The sequence below is a fragment of the Narcine bancroftii genome, chromosome 1 (genome assembly GCF_036971445.1).
Source record: "Narcine bancroftii isolate sNarBan1 chromosome 1, sNarBan1.hap1, whole genome shotgun sequence".
NCBI classification, from domain to species: domain Eukaryota; kingdom Metazoa; phylum Chordata; class Chondrichthyes; order Torpediniformes; family Narcinidae; genus Narcine; species Narcine bancroftii.
The window spans coordinates 87,550,465-87,570,895 of record NC_091469.1 but is presented as its reverse complement, the minus strand read 5'-3'; the positions used below and the strand labels follow the sequence as shown (position 1 = coordinate 87,570,895).

The 20,431-nt window shown below is 40.6% G+C and overlaps 1 protein-coding gene across 13 annotated transcripts in view; it reads left to right on the top strand.

Annotated features, from left to right (window-relative positions):
- LOC138760976 (astrotactin-2-like) overlaps nucleotides 1–20,431 on the top strand; it is a 1,981,947-nt gene that overhangs the window by 1,763,995 nt on the left and 197,521 nt on the right. The window contains exons 22-23 of one of the 13 annotated variants that reach the window (XM_069932485.1): nucleotides 12,783–12,811; nucleotides 13,188–13,203. The exons of the other annotated variants lie outside the window; for them this stretch is intronic. Of the exons in view, the coding sequence (XP_069788586.1) occupies nucleotides 12,783–12,810 (28 nt within the window). The 3' untranslated portion in view covers nucleotide 12,811; nucleotides 13,188–13,203. The remainder of the gene's footprint in view (nucleotides 1–12,782; nucleotides 12,812–13,187; nucleotides 13,204–20,431) is intronic. 13 annotated transcript variants of the gene reach the window in all.

Below are 20,431 nucleotides of genomic sequence, written 5' to 3'. Positions count from 1 at the left end.
AATGGATGCAATTACATGAGTAATTAATGTTGGCAATCGAATTCCACTCTTAATTATAGATTTTAAAATGACCTTTGACATTTAAAAATATGGCCTAACAGTCCACAGACATGAGAAATGGGTGGTCTGAATATGAAGCCAGAACCTTCCAATTCCAGCATGTGTATTGAATCATTATGAGGCTTTGTGCATGATATTAAAATGATCATAAACAACACTCTTTGTGACACTCACAAATGATGTGTCAGATGTAGTTGATCAAAAGGTTTACTAGAACCATTGATGGTACCACATACTGCATTATTTTAGATAACTAGCCTTTTGTGTGCACATTAATTTCCTTTGTGCTAAACATGTGAGCGTGCGCACGCAGCTTAGGGGGAACAATGGATGCCAGTTCAGAAATTACTTGTTTACAGCGTAAACTTTTTATTGAATTGCCTGCAATTTAAAAAGTGTAATTGAGCTGAAAGTGCAAATGAAACCACTTTCCATTTCTGAACATGATACCCAACCTGCAGTCATTACTTTCCAGATGTTAAGTTTCTGGGGTGAATTACATTAGTGTTTCCACACTCAAGGTAAAGGTTCAATTTCTGACAAGTAATACTATGTTTAGAATGTGACCTACATGAAATTCTTTAACTTTGGCTACCTTAAGGAAGACAGAGAGTTGCCACTTTGCCAAGCACCCCTCACAGGGCTCCCCAGTGAGGAATGAACTCATGACCCCTGGTTTATAAGACCAATGCTCTAACCACTGAGCTATCAGACCCTTGTCTTTAACAGATCCAGGTGAACTGAAAGCAACACTCTTTCGCGAGGACTGAGGCAAGTCAATCTTTGCTATGTTCTTGGGTAACAAAAAATTCAGTTTACTGCCAAACACCCACAACATCTCATCTTCCATCTGAGCACCCTCCAACTGGATGGCATTCATGTTGTCTTCTCCAGTTTCCTTTAAACCCCCTTCCCCCATCTTCAGCCCCCTGACACCATTCCTCTAGTTCTGTCTGTCTCTCTTCACTTTTCCCTTTTGTTTCCTTTCACAGAGTCAAAATCATGGTGCAGGAGGGAGGGCTTAAGGTTTCTGGATCATTGGGCTCTCTTCCAGGGAAGGTGGGACCTGTTCTGATGGGATAGTTTGCATCTGAACTGGAGGGGGACTCATATCATTGTGGGAGGGTTTGCTGCTGCTGTTCTGGTGGGTTTAAACTCGATTTCAAGGGGGATGGGAACCAGAGTGCCAGACAGATAGAGGAGTGGAGAAAGGAAAAGATTATATGAAAATTGTATGCGCCATGAGAAGTCAATGTGGTGTACATGGTGGAAATTTTCTAAAGTGGATCTATTTTAATGCAAGGAGTATTGTATGAAAGGCAGATGAGCTTAGAATGTGGATCCGCATGTGGAATTATTACATTGTGGCCATTAGTGAAACTTGGGTGCAGGAGAGGCAGGACTGGTAGCTCCATGCTCCAGGCTTCTGTGGATTTAGATGTGATAGAATGGGGTGGGGGGGGGGAAGAGATGAAAGGGGGATGTGGTATTTCTCTCCAGGAAAAATATCACAGCTGTGCTCAGGCAGGATAGGTCAGAGGGCTCATCTACTGAGGCTATATAGGTGGAGTTGAGGAACAGAAAAGGTATGACCATACTCATGGGTTTGTATTATAGATCACCCAATAGTCAATGAGAATTTGAGGAGCAAATCTGTAGAGAGATAGCAGACAACTGAAGGAAATAGATGAATGGTGATGGTAGGAATCCCACATATTGACTGGGAGTCCCATACTTTAAAAGGGTTGGATGACTTGAGGTTTGTCAAATATGTTCAGAAAAGATTCCTTAATCAATATATAGAGGTACAAAATAGAGAGAATGCAGTACTGGATCTCCTTTTAGGGAACGAGACAGGATGGGTGAAAGAAGTATGTGTAGAGGAATATTTTGAATCCAGTAATCATAATGCCATTTGTTTCAAATTAATTATGGAGAAGGGTACGTCTGGGCCTTGGGTTGATATTCTAAATAGGAGAAAAGCTAATTTTGAGGAAATCAGAAAGGATCTAGAATAAGTGGATTGGGAAAAGTTTTTTCAGGTAAAGATTTGCAAGGTAAATGGAAGACCTTAAAAGGTGAAATTTTGAGAGTGCAGAGTTTGAATGTTCCTGTAAGGATTAAAGACAAAGTTGGTAGGCATAGGGAACATTGGTTTTTGAGGGATAATGGGGATCTGGTTTGGAAGAAGAGAGAGGTGTGTTATAGATATAGGCAACATGAAGAAAATTAGATACTTGAGGTATATAAAAATGTAAGAAAAACCTCAAGAATGAAACCAGGAAGGCTAAAAAAGACATGAGGTGGTTTGGCAGACAATATGAAGTGAAATCCTAAGGTATTTTAAGTGGAAAAGAATAGTAAGGGACAAAGTTGGCACCTTGAAGATCAGAGAGGTCAGCTTTGTTTGGAGCCAAAAGAGATAAGAGACATCTTAAATATATATTATTTTCATTCACTCAGGAAACAGGCTCAGAGTTGTGGGAAGTAAGGAAACAAGTAGAGAAGTAATGGAACTTACACAGACTAAAGAGGAGGTAGTTATTGCTTTCTTAAAGCAAATAAGGGTGGATAAATCCCCAGGGCCTGACAAGATATGCCCTCATACCTTGAGGAAGGCTAATGTAGAAAGATGAAGGGAAACTTCTTCACACGGAAAGCAGAGGGAGTGTGGAACAAGTTATTTCAATACTTAAGAAGTGCTAACATTTAAGAAGAATTTTGGACAGGTAAAGGTTCCATTTAGAATGTAACAAACATGGAATTCTTCAATTTTTGTCTACCGTAAGGAAGACAGAGACACCACTTCATCCAGTGCCCCTCACAGAGATGAGGCCCCAGTGAGGAATGAACTCACGACCCCTGATTTACAAGTCCACTACTCTAACCACTGAGCGATCGGAGCCTCTATATGGATGGGAGAGATATGGAGGGCTATGGACTGCATGCAGGTCAGTGAGTCTAGGCAAAAATAATTTGTTCAGCACAGGCTCGAATGGCCAAAGGGGCCTGTTTCTGCACTGTACTGTTCTACGTTTCTATCATTTCTCACCTTCTGCATACACTGTGATTGAATTCCCACCTTTCCTCTCATCATACTCAATTAACACCTTTTGTTTGTTGATTTGGACTCCTCCCCTCCCATTTTCCCCCTTTTCTCTCCCCAGTCTTTATTCAAACGTCTGCCTGCTTTTTTGCTTACATCCTGAAGAAGGTCCTGAAATGTCGGTAATATGTCTTTGTCTCCAAAGGACGCTGCAAGACCGGCTGAGTTCCTTCAGCATTTCTGTGTATTTTTTTGGTGAAAGAATGTTCACTTCCTCCATTCTGCAGTAATCAGGCATCCCAGCCCCAATGCCTCTTTTTCAATTTTATTCCATTTTGAATGAGAGGGGGGAAGAGTCCAGATCAACCAACAAAAAGTGTTAATTTAATATGATAAGAGGAAATGTGAGAATTCAATCACTGTTCATGCAAGTGCACACTTCCATGTTTTACTAAGAGGAGAGTTGATAGAACTATAGAACACTGCAGCACCAACAGGCCCTTTTGGCCCTTCTAGTCTGTGCCAAACCATTTTGTTTTGCCTAGTACCATATAGTGAAGCAACAGATTAAATCTGAACTTAAACTTCCTGAGAAGGTTATGGTATAAAATTGTCTCACAAGTTGCAACAGTGTGCAACACATTTTCATCTCAAACCTGTGGTGGATGCAAAGCAAAGTTTACATGGATGTTTATCCCATTCGTCAAGGCGAATGCTCCATACTGTAGCAGCTGCACTTTCTGCTACATGTCCAAAGGTCAGGTCCAATGGAGGGAATGTTGGAAGTGGAATAGAACGCTAATCCTCAGGGATAATGTGTGTTTAACACTAATAATACAGGATAAATTATGGTCTATTTATGCATTCCTTTAGTATTATTTTTATTTGTGAGAATGAAAAGGTAAAGGTTCCATTATTATCATGTAATTCTACATTTAGAATGTTACATACATGAAATTCTTCAACTTTATCTATCATAAGGAAAACAGAGAGTCGCCTCTTTGTCCAGCGCCCCTCACAGAACGAACTCACAACCCCTGGTTTACAAGACCAGTGCTCTAAGCACTGAACTATTGGAGATAAAGAGAAGGAAAGGGAGAGAAAGAGAATTAATTTTAGAAATAAATAATCTATTAGAACCTCCAGAATATTCTCCCTTGGCAATAACTTCACTATGTTGTTGTCTGAAAGTGAACATCAAACAAATTATCTAAGGATCTCTTCTCAGAGCATATTTGGAAATGCTTCGGTACTCTACATCACCTCTTTCTGAAAGTGTTTCCATCTCAGTTAAGTTCTGCATACATTATGCACATTGCCATTGCTTCAAACTCCTTGCAATGCATATCCTGGAGTTATTAAACTTTATCTCTGAACAATCAAGTTAAATATATTTGGCTCTGAATCACAACTTATGTTGTGACTATGATGGAGGCTCTCGAGGAGCATTTGTAATAAATGTAATTTTATGTCGATAATGTTACTTTGTACCTGCTCATAGATGTCAGATTAACAGTACCTGACATGTATACTTAGCTTTTTGCCAAACTGAGCAGAGGCTGTTCAAATAAATAAGAAAATATCTGTCAGTTGTATTTTAATGTTTATGTTTATCATCCCTGTCCAGTTTGACTATTGAAATAAATTATTCTGATTTATTAAGAATTGGTTTGTTGTTTATTATTTTCTAATGTTGGTAACTGTGTGCTTTGCTGTTGACCAAGTTTTGTTTGTTTAGAGTTTCTTCTGATGTTACTGTGCTGTTAGCACAGAATGTCTCTGAATTTTCTCAGTCCTTTATTGGTAACATTTCAATCATTATCAAGAGTTTCCCTTCCACCTTCAGCACAAATTTTAAACAAGATAATTATGAACTGTTTGATAAAATAGTCACAGATGAATGAAATCTTCAATTGATTGTTTAGCTCTTCCCACAGGAAGTGAGAATGCTGAACAACCAAAGGAACTCTCGCACTAACCATCCGAGACTCTCATATTCACGAAGAAACGTTTATTTATTTATTGTTTGTATATATGAATAATTGCAGATGTATTGTTTATCTGTATGTGTGTAATGTCTGGTTATGTGCCTGCATATTTTGCAGTGAGGACCAGAGAATACTATTTCATCGGGACGGACTTGTGTAATCAGATGACAATAAACTTGACGAGAATCATTACATGCATTTTTTCCTTTATTATTACAGTCTCACTTCTATCTGACATCAGACTTCCATCTGTTGTTTCTATGCCAATTCCAGCATTGAAATATGAAGAGACATTTTTTTAAATCCAAAATTGAATGGATTCATCACCTTTCTCTGTTCTTTTCCTGATGTAGTCAGTCTGAAGACGAGAGTAACTGAAACAATTGTGAAGCTTGGTTAAAAGTTCATTGCACTACTGCAATGAGTCGAAGTGAAACACCACACAAATTTCTGAGGCACAAGATTTTGCAACAATATTGATAAAAGTGATGGTTAACATTTGTATTGAGCAAAGAGTCATATTCCAGTGCTACATCTGAATTCACTAAAGCAATATTAGATTAGTTCCCTCTGTTACAAATTCCTCACATTCCTGTCTATTTTTCTTTCTCAAATTTTTCCAGCCTTCAATCTAATGCTTGAAACAGGCCAGCTCACATGAACTACTACCGAGCTGATTTCAGATTGTTCCACTGAAAAGGTTTATTTTCAAATTACTTCCAAAAATCTATTCTATTTCTTCGCATTACACATCCCATCACTTTTTCTCCCTCTACTTTCAAGTATTGACAAATTAATGGAGAAAGGTTAGCATTTGGACTGCTTGTTACAGCAAGAATGTTGGTATTATGATGCAATAGCTTTAAATTTAAAAGGTTAATGGCTGATGGCTTCACCTCAAGCTGAGAAAGGGAATATACAACCAGTTGATGAAGCTGAAGGTCTCTGTTTTGTGCTGAGATCAAGGCTGAAATGTAATTTTAAAACAGTGTACTGATCTTTGCGATCCTCTGGTAAACCAAACTGTCAAGCCTTCTGAATGACATTGATGCTACCAATCATTTTAATACCTTTGGTTCCTGATAGGTCAGTTAGTTGATGGTGTCACAACAACAACCTTCCCCTAATGTTAGCAAAACCAAGGAGCTGATTGTGGACTTCAGAAGGGGGAAATCAGGAGAATACAAACCAGTCCTCATCCAGGGCTCAACAGTGGAGAGGGTCAAGAACTTCAAATTCCTGGGGGTCGACATCTCTGAGGATCTGGAGCCTCACAAAGAAGGCTCACCAATGAGAAGTTTGAGGAGATTTGGTATGTCAGGAAAGACTCAAAAATTTCTAAAGGTGTACCGTGAAGAGCATTCTGTCTGGTTATGTCACTGTCTGGTATGGAGGATCCAATGCACAGGACTGGCAAAAAACTCCAGAGAGTTGTTAACATTTGTCTCCACTCCATCAAGGACATCTACAAGAGGTGGTGTCTTAAGACAGCAGCCTATATCCTCAAGGATCTCCACCACCCAGGTCATGCCCTCTTCACATTGCTCCAATTGGGAAAGAGTTAGAAGAGCCTAAGGATGAACACTCAGCACACAAGGACAGTTTCTTCTCCTCTGCCATCAGATTTCTGAATGGACAATGAACCACAGTCACTACCTCATTTTCTCCTGTTTTCTTGCACAATTTATATATTTTTGAAATGTAATTTGTAGCAATATTTGCACTGTGATTTTGCTGCTAAACAACAAATTTTATAACATGTTCATGACCATAAATTCTGATTCTGGTTCTTCTTGGAATGAAGAGTTCAGTTCCAATATTAGGTTTGTTCAGATGAAATGGATTCAAAATTCCTTTGCGTTTAGTTTACCGAGTTTTTCTTTTACAGAGTGATGGTCATATTCAAGTCGTTTGCCTCTGGATCCTAGTTATTACAAAAATCTTCTTCAATGGTTATATAAGAAACATGCAGCTGATAGTTTTATGCCATCTGTTCAATCTAATGCATAATAATGGTACAAGCAATACAAGGACAAATGACTATTATTTATCATCAAGATGAACAGTGGGACTGAGATAAATCATATACTGGGAAAGGCAGACAAATATATCTTACACAGGTTTTCAATTGTCTCTGATGATCAAGGTGATTATGTGCTTTCTTTTGAGTTTATGCTTGTGTAACTCGAAACACAAAAAGTATTAAAATTATGAGAAGTAGAGTCTTTTTCCCAAGGGCAGAAATGTCAAATTCTCCAGGGAAAAGCTTTAAGTGGTGGTGGTGGGGGGGGGGGGGGTGATTAAAAGAGATATGCAAGGTAACATTTTTTACACAGAGAGCAGTAGCTGTTTGGAATGCGCTACAAAAAGACAGCGGTGGAAGCAGATAAGATAACAATGTTTACGAAGCATTTAGACAGGCATATGAACAGGCAGAGATTAGAGAGGTATACAGTATCCTCCATAATGTTTGGGACAAAGACACTATTTTCCTTTATTTGCCCCTATGCTCTACAGTTTTAAATTTGTAATCAAACAATTCACAGGTGATTAAAGTGCACATTCTAGATTTTATTCAAAATTATTTGTATGCATTTTGGTTTGACCATGTAGAAATTAAAGCACTTTTTATACATAGTCCCCTAATTTTAGGGCACCATAATGATTGGGACATTTGGCTTCACAGGTGTTTGTGAGTACTCAGGAATATTTAATTGCTTCACTAGAGCCGGTGTAAGAGCGCCAGGCTTCTAAATGTTTGATCACCTTTGGAGTCTGTATTTGCTTTTTTTCAACATGAGGACTAGAGTTGTATCAATGAAAGTCAAAGAAGAAATTATGAAGGTGAAAAACAAGAATGAAACAGTAGGAGACATCATCCAAACCTAAGGATGACCAAAATCAAATGTTTGGAATATAACTGAAGAAGAATGAGCTTCTGGTGAGCTCAGTAATCGTTAATGGACTGGTGGCCAAGGAAGATCTCCACTGCTGATGGCAGAAGAATTCACATCGTAAATCCCCAAACATATCTCTGACAGACCAGGAGCACTCTTCAGGAGGCAGAGGTGGATAAATCAATGAATAAATCAATAAATCAGAATATTTATGAACAGAAATATAGAGGCTACACTGCAAGATGCAAACTGTGGCAAAGGTGATCTGTTTAGACCTGGTGTAGTTCCTTTATGCCTCCACATTTTCTGCTTGCCATCACTCTGATAAATGTTAAATGTCTTATCTGTCCATAGACCTTTTGCTAGAATTCTGAGGGGTCTTATAATACTACTTGGCAACTGTAATCTGACCATCCTTTCTGTGTCACTGTATCTTGCAGTGTAGCCTCTGTATTTCTGTTCATGAAGTCTTCTGCAGACAGTGGTCATTCACGCATCCATACCTGCCTCCTCAATAGTGTTTCTGACCTGTCAGACAGGGCATTTGGGGATTTTATTTCATTATGATGAGAATTATTCTGTCATCTGCAGTGGAGGTCACCAACACACTCTTTCTTCTTAATGTTGTTCCAAACTGATGATTTTGGTAATCTTAAGGTTTGGGTGACATCTCTTACTGATTTATTCTTGTTTTCCAGCCTTATAATGGCTTCTTTGACTTTCATTGTCACACCTCTGGTAGAAAAATGGCAACTAAAATCTCCAAAGGTGATCAAAAAATTCGAAGCAAGCTTAGTTCTTTTATACTCAAAAACAATTGTGAAGCCAAATGTCCCAAACATTATGGTGCACTGAAATGAGGGGACTGTGTATAAAACTGCTGTAATTATGACAAGGTCAAACCAAATTGTATGCAAATAGCATTGAATAAAATCTGGAATGTGTACTTTAATCACATGTGAATTGTTTGATTACAAATTTAAAACTGCAGAGCACGGGGAAACAGTGACTTTTTTTCCCAAGCATTAACATGGTTATCCAACTGCACGAAAACCAACAAGGTCGGGTCAGATACAGCAATGAGCTCTCTGAACCCTTCTCCATTAACAATGGCGTGAAGCAAGGCTGCGTTCTCGCACCAACCCTCTTTTCAATCTTCTTCAACGTGATGCTGAAACAAGCCATGAAAGACCTCAACAATGAAGACGCTGTTTACATCCGGTACCGCACGGATGGCAGTCTCTTCATCTGAGGTGCCTGCAAGCTCACACCAAGACACAAGAGCAACTTGTCTGTGAACTACTCTTTGCAGATGATGCCGCTTTAGTTGCCCATTCAGAGCCAGCTCTTCAGCGCTTGACGTCCTGTTTTGCGGAAACTGCCAAAATGTTTGGCCTGGAAGTCAGCCTGAAGGAAACGGAGGTCCTCCATCAGCCAGCTCCCCACCATGACTACCAGCCCCCCCACATCTCCATCAGGCACACAAAACTCAAAACGGTCAACCAGTTTGCCTATCTCGGCTGCACCATTTCATCGAATGCAAGGATCGACAACGAGATAGACAGCAGACTTGTCAAGGCAAATAGCACCTTTGGAAGACTACACAAAAGAGTCTGGAAAAACAACCAACTGAAAAACCTCACAAAGATTAGCGTATACAGAGCCGTTGTCATACCCACACTCCTGTTCGGCTCCGAATCATGGGTCCTCTACTGGCATCACCTATGGCTCCTAGAACGCTTCCACCAGCGTTGTCTCCGCTCCATCCTCAACATTCATTGGAGCGACTTCATCTCCAATATCGAAGTACTCGAGATGGCAGAGGCCATCAGCATCGAATCCACGCTGCTGAAGATCAAACTGTGCTGGGTAGGCCACGTCTCCTGAATGGAGGACCATCGCCTTCCCAAGATCGTGTTATATGGTGAGCTTTCCACTGGCCACCGAGACAGAGGTGCACCAAAGAAGAGGTACAAGGACTGCCTAAAGAAATCTCTTGGTGCCTGCCACATTGACCACCGCCAGTGGGTTGATATCGCCTCAAACCGTGCATCTTGGCACCTCACTGTTCGGCGGGCAGCAACCTCCTTTGAAGAAGACCACAGAGCCCACCTCACTGACAAAAGACAAAGGAGGAAAAACCCAACACCCAACCCCAACCAACCAATTTTCCCTTGCAACCGCTGCAACCGTGTCTGCCTGTCCCACATCGGACTTGTCAGCCACAAATGAGCCTGCAGCAGACGTGGACATTACCCCTCCATAAATCTTCATCTGTGAAGCCAAGCCAAGAAAAAAAAAATGGAGGCAGATCAGATTTGTATACATTGGCATTATGCTGGCACAGAAGGGACTGGTCCTGTATTGTGCTGTTTATTCCATGTGCTGTGATGTTGTCGGTTGGCACTGACAGCAATTGAATTTGTAGTTCAAATCAGAATGAACTCATTGCTTCAGCTTGTGCAATTCCAAGCAACATGCTACGTGGGATAACTTGTGTAGTCGTCTCAGTAAAGCAACTATCCTTTGCCATTGTCTGTCAACACACAATGCTGGAGAAACTCAGCAGATCAAACAGATTACTTTATATAATGCAGAGCCTGCCCCACCCCCCCCCCCCCCCCCCCCACCGCCCATCCTACATTTGTTTGCTAGTTTTCCGCACCATCCCTTATCCGTTTTGAGGTGAAAAATGATGTTGCAGCAAAGAAGATCACTTCTCAAAATGACCAGGTGCTATGTCTTGCAGTGGCCGATGTGATTGGAGAGAGCTAGGCAAGGTAAACTCTTGGAATAATGCTGCTGGACTGGATTGCTCAGAGGATATGCAGCTCATCTAACAGCTGTTCTCACCAACATCTTTCACATCTCCCTGAAAAGTGCCATGTTCTCAATGTGCTTGAAAGCTGCCACCATTGTCCCCATAGAGAATTAATCTGTGTCCTGACTCAATGACTATGGCCCTGTTGCACTCATGTCTATCATCATTAAGTGCTTCAAGAGACTTGTCCTGGGGCACATCAAGCTCCTGCTGCCACCATAACTAGACCCTCTGCAGTTCACATACAGACCCAACTGTTCTATGGACAACACTATCACCACCACCCTCTATCTAGCCCTCATCCACCTGGAAAACAAGGGCTAGTATATTTGAATGCTGTTTATTTATTTCAGCTCAGCATTCAACAAAATCTAATAACCTGCTAGGACTAAACACCCCACCCACCCCCCCCCCCCTCCGCAATTGGATTCTTGTCCTCCTGTCGGAGAGACCTCAGGCAGTCCAGATCGATAACAGCATCTCCAAGACCATCACACCGAACATGGGATGGGAGTCCCCCAGGCCTGTGTGCTGAATTCACTGGTGTTCACTCTGTTGATCCACAACTGCAACTAAACACAGCTTGAACCACATCATCTAGTTCACTGATGACATAACTGTGATTCGCCTGATTAGTACAAATGACATGTCAGCGTACAGAGATGAGGTGCAGACACTAATGGACTGATACAGAGCCAACAACCTGTATCTGAACATTAAAAGAACAAAAGAGATGGTTGTGGATCAACCATCAGGACGGATTGGGAGGGGGGGATTAAATTATGATCCACTGACCATTGATGCCTCTACCATTACAAGAATATCAAATACCTTGGAGTGCACTTGGCGGAGATTATCACCTGGTCCCTTAACACCAGTTCTATAGCCAAGAAAGCCCAGCATTGCTTTTACTTTCTGCGAAGGCTGAAGAATGTTCATCTCCCATCCTCCATCCTCACTACATTCTACAGAGGACCTATCGAGATTGTCCATGCACCTCTTGGTTTGGAAGCTATACCTCCTGGGACCACAAGACCCACAGAAGATAGTGGTCAGTAGAAAATATCATTGAGCGTTCTCTTCCTTCCATGAAGAACATCTGCCACACATGAAGCAGGCAGAAGACAATAAACATTGTGAAGGACTCCATACACCCCTCATGTAAACTCTTCTCCCTCTGCCAAATGGTAGGAGGTCCTGCAGCACTCAGGCCCTTACATCCAGATATAGCAACAGTTTTTTTTTCCCCCAAGCTTTCAGACTCCTAAATTCCCAGAACATTTGTGTATAGGGTACCGTGGATTTTACTGTATACACCTTAATATTTTAATGTGTTTAATTTTAATATTTACTTATAAATTTATGTAAATATGATCGGTGGCCCTATGAATGTTAAATAGAGGCGACTTAACTTGATCTATACCTCCTGCGTGTGGTCTGTGCTCCTCTTCTTGCCCCTATCCCCACCATCTTGTTTGGGCACTTGCCAAACCTTGATGAAGGGCTCAAGCCCGAAACACTTGGTATGTTTCTTGACCTTTGCTATATAAAGTACATGGATTGACCTGCTGAGTTCCCCCAGCATTGTGTTTTTCTTCTGCATTCACAGTGCCTGCAGACTTTCATGTTTTACTCTTTGCCATTGTCTATGTCTTTATATTTTGCTACTGGTCCATTGCTTGTTCAGTTGGACTACAAAGCTGTTTATTGATTCCATTTCAGAGTTTGAATAACTGCAGTTGTCACCTCTTGGGCCCATGTTATTACATTTTTCATAACTGCTGAATTTATAAGCAGTATTTGATTCAAGCAAACGGTGATACAGTATACTATAACATTTTCCTGCCTAACCACCAAGCAGACAGCTTGGGATAGATGTTGGTTGAGGTATCCTGCATTGCAGTCTGACTATTTACAATGCTCTCCAGTGAGTGAGTGCGCCAAGTAAAGATGTTTTTTTTTATTCTCAGAGCCATACATACGCTGCCGAGTGAATAACGTGAGTTATTTTTACTGATTGAATAGTTGAACATTCTATCTGATAATTGACATAAAGAATCTATGAAGAGTAACCCAGATGTTTTCAGAAATATATAGTGTCCATTTTCTTTTTTTACATTTTTTATTTTTCACACTATGAACCATATTGACCAAGAAACATACAGACATTTTTTTCCTCTTGAATATTTACAGTGTCATTTTCTTCCCCTTTTTCCCCCTCCCTTCCCTCCCTCCCTCACTCCCTTTCCCATTTATTTGAAGTTCAATCTATAAGATACATTGAACCCTTTAAACAATGTTGTCACTTAATAAAAATAAACAAGAAATTTTACTGAGTCAGTTCTTTTCGTTGTCTTCTCCTTCTGTCATTTTAGGTGGTGGAAGCCCATGGTAGGATTTCTCTATTGCCCTAGCTGTAGCAAAAAAATGTATTATGTCAACCTGGAAATTAGAAGACAACTTGAGAATACAACAATGGTACATAGAAATGAATAAATGTATTCCATGAGAAAAAATAACATATAATTTAAGAAATAACATCACAATATTCGAACAAATATGGCCGCCATATAGTGTCCATTTTCCAAGGCACTTTGGGTACTTTCTTTCGGGGTGCCAAATAGTTTATGGAAATTGAGATGAATTTTAGTTCTTGAATTTCACCGTTAATTCCTGTACAAATTGTCTCATGGTGACCACAATGAGAATGAAACGCAGAAACGCTCTGGAGAAACTCATCAGGTCATGCAGCATCCACGAGAAGTAAAGATTAGTCAATATTTTTGGGCCTGGGCCCTTCATCAGACAGGCTGTGGCAGCTGTAATTTACCTGCTATACACACGATCAAAAGAATACACTCACTCGTTCTTCAGTTCAAAATGGGGTCAATTCTCTTTATTCTTCTCAGCCACAACAATGAACTCTTCATCCCATAAAACAACACCCCATGTCCTTTTCATTGTCTCTCTGCCACACGGGTGATCTCGACTCTCTCAATCTCCTCCTCCTGCGTCCTTCACATCACAGTCTTTTGAACAGACCCATGCATGCTACTACTCCCGCATGTCGCCCCAGATACATCATCAGCAGTGTTCATCACTGCTCGTGATGCAGGTATGTACGTGACTGTGACAAAGGTTACCTTGTGCCAATCTCCCGTGGATGCTGCGTGACCGAGTTTTTCTAGTAGATTTGTGCATTGCACTCGGCTCCTGCATCTGCAGATTTTCTTGTTTGACCACAATTCAAACTTTAAAAAAACAATAAAGATGAAAATGTTGGCAATTATTATTTTTTTGCCTCAATTGATATTTCAAAAGTTAATTTCACTCTCAGCTGTAGGTGATAAGACATACAATTTCACTAAATTATGGTTTCTCCATCAAATCAAATAGTTGAAGGGTTGGTTAATTAGTGGAAGCGTGTGAGTACCCCACCCTCTCCAAACTTCCTCAAGTATAACGCTGCAATAAGAACATCTAGTATTAGAAATGATGGTGGCTATTTTTCAGAGTTAAGGCAGATTGCTGAGTGATGTAAATTTGGAGGTGATGTTGAGTGATCAAAGTGTTTATTGAATCCAAGACTGCTACATATACCTTCATATGAAGTAGGTATTTGATAATTCCCAGGCAGTGAAAACTGTGATTGGGAAAGCATGGGATTTGTGACATCTTCCAGTAAAAGCTCAGAGTGTTAATATTTGGGAACCTGGCTTTGTTATATCATCAGGGAAAAGGAAGCTCTTCTGGTATCATTATTGTTGTGGCAACAAATGATCTTCAAATTGGGGATTACAGATTCTTATAATCTTAATAATTGATTAAATGAGGCAAAGATTCATTGAGAAGTGATGACAGTCGTTAATTTTTCTGTCTTCCCCAGTGCAAAACCCAGAGTATTATCCCCTGATCTTTGGCTTGGCTTCGCGGACGAAGATTTATGGAGGGGGTAAAAAGTCCACGTCAGCTGCAGGCTCGTTTGTGGCTGACAGTCCGATGCGGGACAGGCAGACACGATTGCAGCGGTTGCAGGGGAAAATTGGTGGGTTGGGGTTGGGTGTTGGGTTTTGTTCAGACAAAATATCTCTGCAGGAATTTAATTCCAGCTTCATGTAGGTGCATGTTTTTTTTTTAAACTTTATTTATTCATTCAAAATACAGATAATAAGTAACATATATAACAACAAACAAAGCATGAATGTTATATTTTATATATATCAAAAAAAGAAAGAGAAAAAAAAGGAAAGAAACCCCCCCCCCTCTTTCAGCCAACTCTCCTAAGGAGAGCCATAAAGAAAAGAGAAAAAAATAAAGAAAAGTAAAGCATACATATTAAAATCTAGTCAATATAAATCAAAATATAAATATTCTGAATATAACAACCACCTATTAATAAAAAAACTATAGTTATCCGCGAAACAAATGTAATTTTTTCCATTATTAAACAATATTTCATCTCATTATGCCAAAAGTCTCAAATTTAATCATTTCAGGTAAAATCATATCTCTACTGAACACACGTTTTACCAAAGATCGAACTTGATAAAAATACGCTTATGCTTAATCGGACTGTTTAAACCCCGAACATTAAAAGTAGCAAACTTCAACTTTGACATATCCACTAATATTACTAAAAACTAATAATATCAATATATAAAGACTCAGATCAGCGTAAATCGGCCCTCCAATAGGAGAAAAAGAAACCACAAATTAAAGTCTAAATAAAATGAAAAAAAAAAGATAAAAAGAAAAAAAAAACAGAAAAAAACTACCAAAAGGTAGTAATCCCTAAACAAAAGTTGGGTGTGGATCACCCACCAGCTGATGACTAGTAGAACGTAGAGCAAATTTCTCCCTTGCTAGCCAAACAAAGAATAACAACAAGATATAATAACATAAAAAGAAAGTAAAAATAAAAAAGTTCTTCTATTCATCCAAGAGATTCCAGACTCGGCAACCCCATTTCAAGGAAATGGACTCATTCCATTCCCATTTCTCCCATTTCTGCCGTTTCTTCCATTTCCAGAACAACCAGATTTTCTTTAGGAGACAATGATGGGCTATGTCTTTGTCTTCTTACATCTGGCAACGAGTCAGGAAAACTCATTGCTTCACGCTCATTCTCAAAAAAACGAGATTGAAAGTCTCCACAAAATACCTTCAACTCTGCCGGATAGCGAAAAGTAGACTTATAACCTTTACGTCACAAAACTTCTTTAACTGAATTAAATCGACGCTGACGCTGAATAACCTCTTGACTCTAATCAGGATAGAAAAAACTCTATTATTTTGAATCATTAACGGGGCTTGTCGTTGTCTCGTGTTTTGCACTGCTAAACGAAGTATTGTTTCTCTGTCCAAATAATTCAAACATCAAATTATCACGGGTCTCGGTGGTTGACCAGGCAGAGGTCTTCTTCTTAAGGCTCTATGAGCTCTTTCCAATATCAGTCCTCCAGAGAAAAATTCCTGTCCCAGTATTTGTGGAATCCATTTGGTAAAAAAACGAAGAGGCTCTTGTTCTTCCATACCTTCTGGCAAACCAACAATCTTCACATTATTCCTTCTACTTTGATTCTCCAAATAATCTACTTTCCTCTCTAACTCCCTCTCATGTTCTCGCAAATCTTTAACGGATTTTTCCACCTCCAACACTTTTTCTGTATTAGAAGCCACTTCTTGTTGACATTTCAAAAAAGGAGCCTGAAAGTTTTAAAAATCCTCACAAGATGCTTCCACACGTATTTTAACTGTATCCAGTTCCAAACTGAGCCTTTGAGACATTTCATTCAGTATAGGCTGAATGATAAGGCTTAGCTATTTACATTGTAATTCAGAAAAGCTCAGCTCTGCTTTCTCTTGCGTAGTGGCAGAACCAAGTAACTGCAGCTCCTGCTGCATCTCAACAACAGGCAGTTTAACATTTTAACAGTTTTACTACGGGACTGGACTCCCAGCGACAGCACCCCGACTTCCTCAGGGGGGCCAACGCCGTTCTCTCCCCGCAACCCATTGTTGCTTCAAAAACTCACAAAAAAGACCAAAATATTAAGATTGGAGTATATCCTGGGGTATTTCAAGCAATGGAGTCGTCTCCGTTAAAGTCGGCAGGCTGCCAGGATCGGGATCCACATCAGGGAATGGGTAATTCCAGCAATGTCCTTCTCCTGGTGAGTAGTAGTCATTTTTTCAGCTCCCACAGGCAATCTCTGTGGTTTAGGCTTGAAAGAAAGCAAACCTGAAGTTGTAGCAGACTGTTTAGGCCCTAAATCTTCAACACTCCGAAAATGTAGTTTCTTCTGTACTTGAGGTTTAATCTTTTTACAATTAATAGCCATAACAATTCCTTGATACTTTAAACTAAGTTTTAAAAAATTTAAACCTGAAAACAGAGTTAAAAACGGGTTCTTAAAAGTCTGGCCAGAGAGGTCAAGATTACATGTCTAGACTCTACGCCATCTTGCCATGCCCCCCCCCCACCCCCCCATGTAGGTGCATGTTAACATTTATTTTATTTTCTACCTTTCCTGAAGCTGTTGCATTCTGATTGTTTTGAGGCTAACAAATTTCAAAGTTCAGATTTTTTGTTAGAGTACATACATGACATCTATCTGGCCTCCATCTGACTGAAGCCAGATGACAACTTTTAGACACCTCCTTTTACTTACCCCTCCAACAGGACCCCACCAAAACTCATCAAACCATCTCTGAACTCATCACTTCCAGTCACCTCCCTTGCATGGCCTCCAACCTAATTGTTTCCCAACCTCGTACTGGTCATTTCTACCTGCTACCCAAGATACACAAACCCATTTGTCCCGGAAGACACATCGTGTCCGCACGCTCCTGCCAAACCAAATTGGATTCCACTTACCATGACTCTGTTTTGTCCTCCTGGTCCAGACCCTCTCCACCTACATCTGGGACACTTCACATGCCCTCCATCTCTTCAACAACTTTGAGTTCCATGAACTCAATCACCTCATGTTTACCATGGATATGCATTCCCTATACACCTTCATCCCTCATACTGAAGGACTCAAAGCCCTTTGTGTCTTCCTGGGCAATGGAACCAGATAGTCCCCCTCCACCACCACCATCCTCCAGCTTGCAGAACTTGTCCTCACCCTCAATAATTTCTCCTTTGACTCATCCCACTTTCTCCAGGTCAAAGGGGTAGCCATGGGTACCAGCATGAGTATGTGGAGCAATTAATTATTTTGGCGACGTGGAGCAATTAATTCTACAAGCCTGCACAGGTAAGGCCCCTCAACTCTTCCTCATTACATTGTTGACTACTTTGGTGCTGCTGGTGCACCCATGATGAGCTCATTGACTTCAGTCACTTTTCTGCCAACTTCCACCCCAACCTCAAATTCACTTGGTCCATCTCTAGCAACACTCTCCCTTTCCTTGATCTCTCTGTCTCTATCGTGGGAGACAAACTCTTGATAGACATCATCAATAAACACACCAACTCCCACAGCTACCACAGTGATACCTCATCCCAACCTGTCCCCTGCAAAGATTCCATTCTATTAACTCAATTCCTCCATCTCCATCTCCATCTGTAGCCTGGATAAGGTCTTTCATACCAGATCATCAGAGATGTACTCCTTCTTCAAACAACATGGCTTTCCCTCTGCCACCATCAATTCAGTGCTCATCCACATAAACTCTGTTACCTGCACATCTATCCTGGCCCCCTCTGACCCCAGAGGATTCTCACTTACCATCCCAACAGCCTCCAATTTCAGCACTACTTCCTCCACAATTTTTGCTATCTACTACGTGATCCCCACTATGAGACACATATTCCTCTCTCCTCCCCTATCCTCCTTCTACAGGGACCACTCCCTCCATGATTCCCTTGTCCACTCCTCCCTCCCCACCAATTGACCCCTTGGGATCTAACCCTGTGACTGCAGGAGATGCTCCGCTTGCGCTCACACCTCCTCCCTCACCATAATACTGGGACCCACACAGACTTTCCAAGTGAAGCAAATTTTCACTCATGAATCTGCAGGGGTCATTTACTGCGTCCCATACTCCCACTGTGATCTGCTCTATATCAGAGCAACTGGATGCAGACTGGGACATCACTTTGTTGAGCACCTCGGCTCTGTTCGTTGCAATAGCGTGGATTTCCCAGTGGCCACCATTTCATTCTCCATCCCATTCACTTGCTGACATGTCTGTCCATGCTCTTATGCACTTGCCAGACTGAGTCCGCCCACAAATTGGAAAAACAGAACCTCATCTTCCAACTGGGAACCCTCTAAATGGATGGAATGAACATCGATTTGTCTGGGTTCTGTTTAACCCACTCCCCTTCTTCCCGCTTCACCCTTTTCCCTATGTCTGTCTCTCCATTCTGCCTCCTTTTGCACAAGCATGATAAATTCTTACCTTGACCATTATCATATTCAATTAACACCTTTTGCATGTCTGGATTCCTCCCTCATCCAGCTTTGTTGGAATTCTGAGACTTTCTGAGAATTCTTGTTTCTGGTTTATTTCGTTAAGATGGGCTTGGGCCCAAAGCACCAGCAATATATAGTCTCTGAGAGACACTGAAAGATTTCAGATTTCAGATTTTCAGATTTATTGTCAAGAGTACGTATACGAATCACATCTTTTATTCTGCAGGTGAGCAGAATTACCACTAAAAAAAACTGCACAGTGCATATACATGTAAACAAATAAAAGACTGTCAACAGATAACAAATGCAATCAAACCTACTGTGCAATACAGAGAGGATAAAAAATAATGAAGTGTCCAAATAGGAGTCCTGAAATAAGTCTCTGATTGAATTTGTTGTTCAGAAGACTGATGGGCAGGGGTAACAGCTGTTCCTGAAGCTGGTGGTGCAAGTCTGGTGGCACCTACACTTCTTTCCTGATGGCAGCGGAGAACAGAGAGTGTGCAGGGTGGTGTGGGCAGCATCCCCTGTAGATTCTCGATAGTGGAGAGGGTTTCACCTGTGATATCCTGGGCTGTGTCCATTACCTTTTGCAGGGCTTTACACTTGGGTATTGGTGTCCCTATACTGGATCACGATGCATCCGGCATCAGAAATATGTAGAAATTTGTCAGGGTTTTTGGTGTCATACCAAATCTCCACAAACTCCTGAGGAAGTAGAGGTGCTGATGTGCTTCCTTTATGATGCCATTACGGTGTGTTCGGACCATGAAAGATCCTCCGAGATAGTGACATCCATGAACTTAAATTTGATCACCCTTTTCACCTCAGATGCCCAATGATCACTGGATTGATTAACTCTGGCTTTCCCTTTCTGAAATCAACGATCAGCTCCTTAGTTTTGATGTAATTGAGTGCAAGGTTGCTATTGGTGCCAACTTTTCAATCGCCATCCTACATGCTGACTCATCACCTTTCTTTGTACAATCTACTACCGTGATATCGTTGGCAATTTATTTTTTTTTTAAAGTTTATTTATTTAAAGAATCATTTAAAAAACATACAATCCAATAAGAATAATTTTGTATAAGTATATAAAAGAAATCCCCACCCCATCAGCCAGCTGTCTTAAGGAGAGCCAAATATAAATGAAAAGAAAAACTGAAAGTGTTTACAATAATTCAAAGTATATC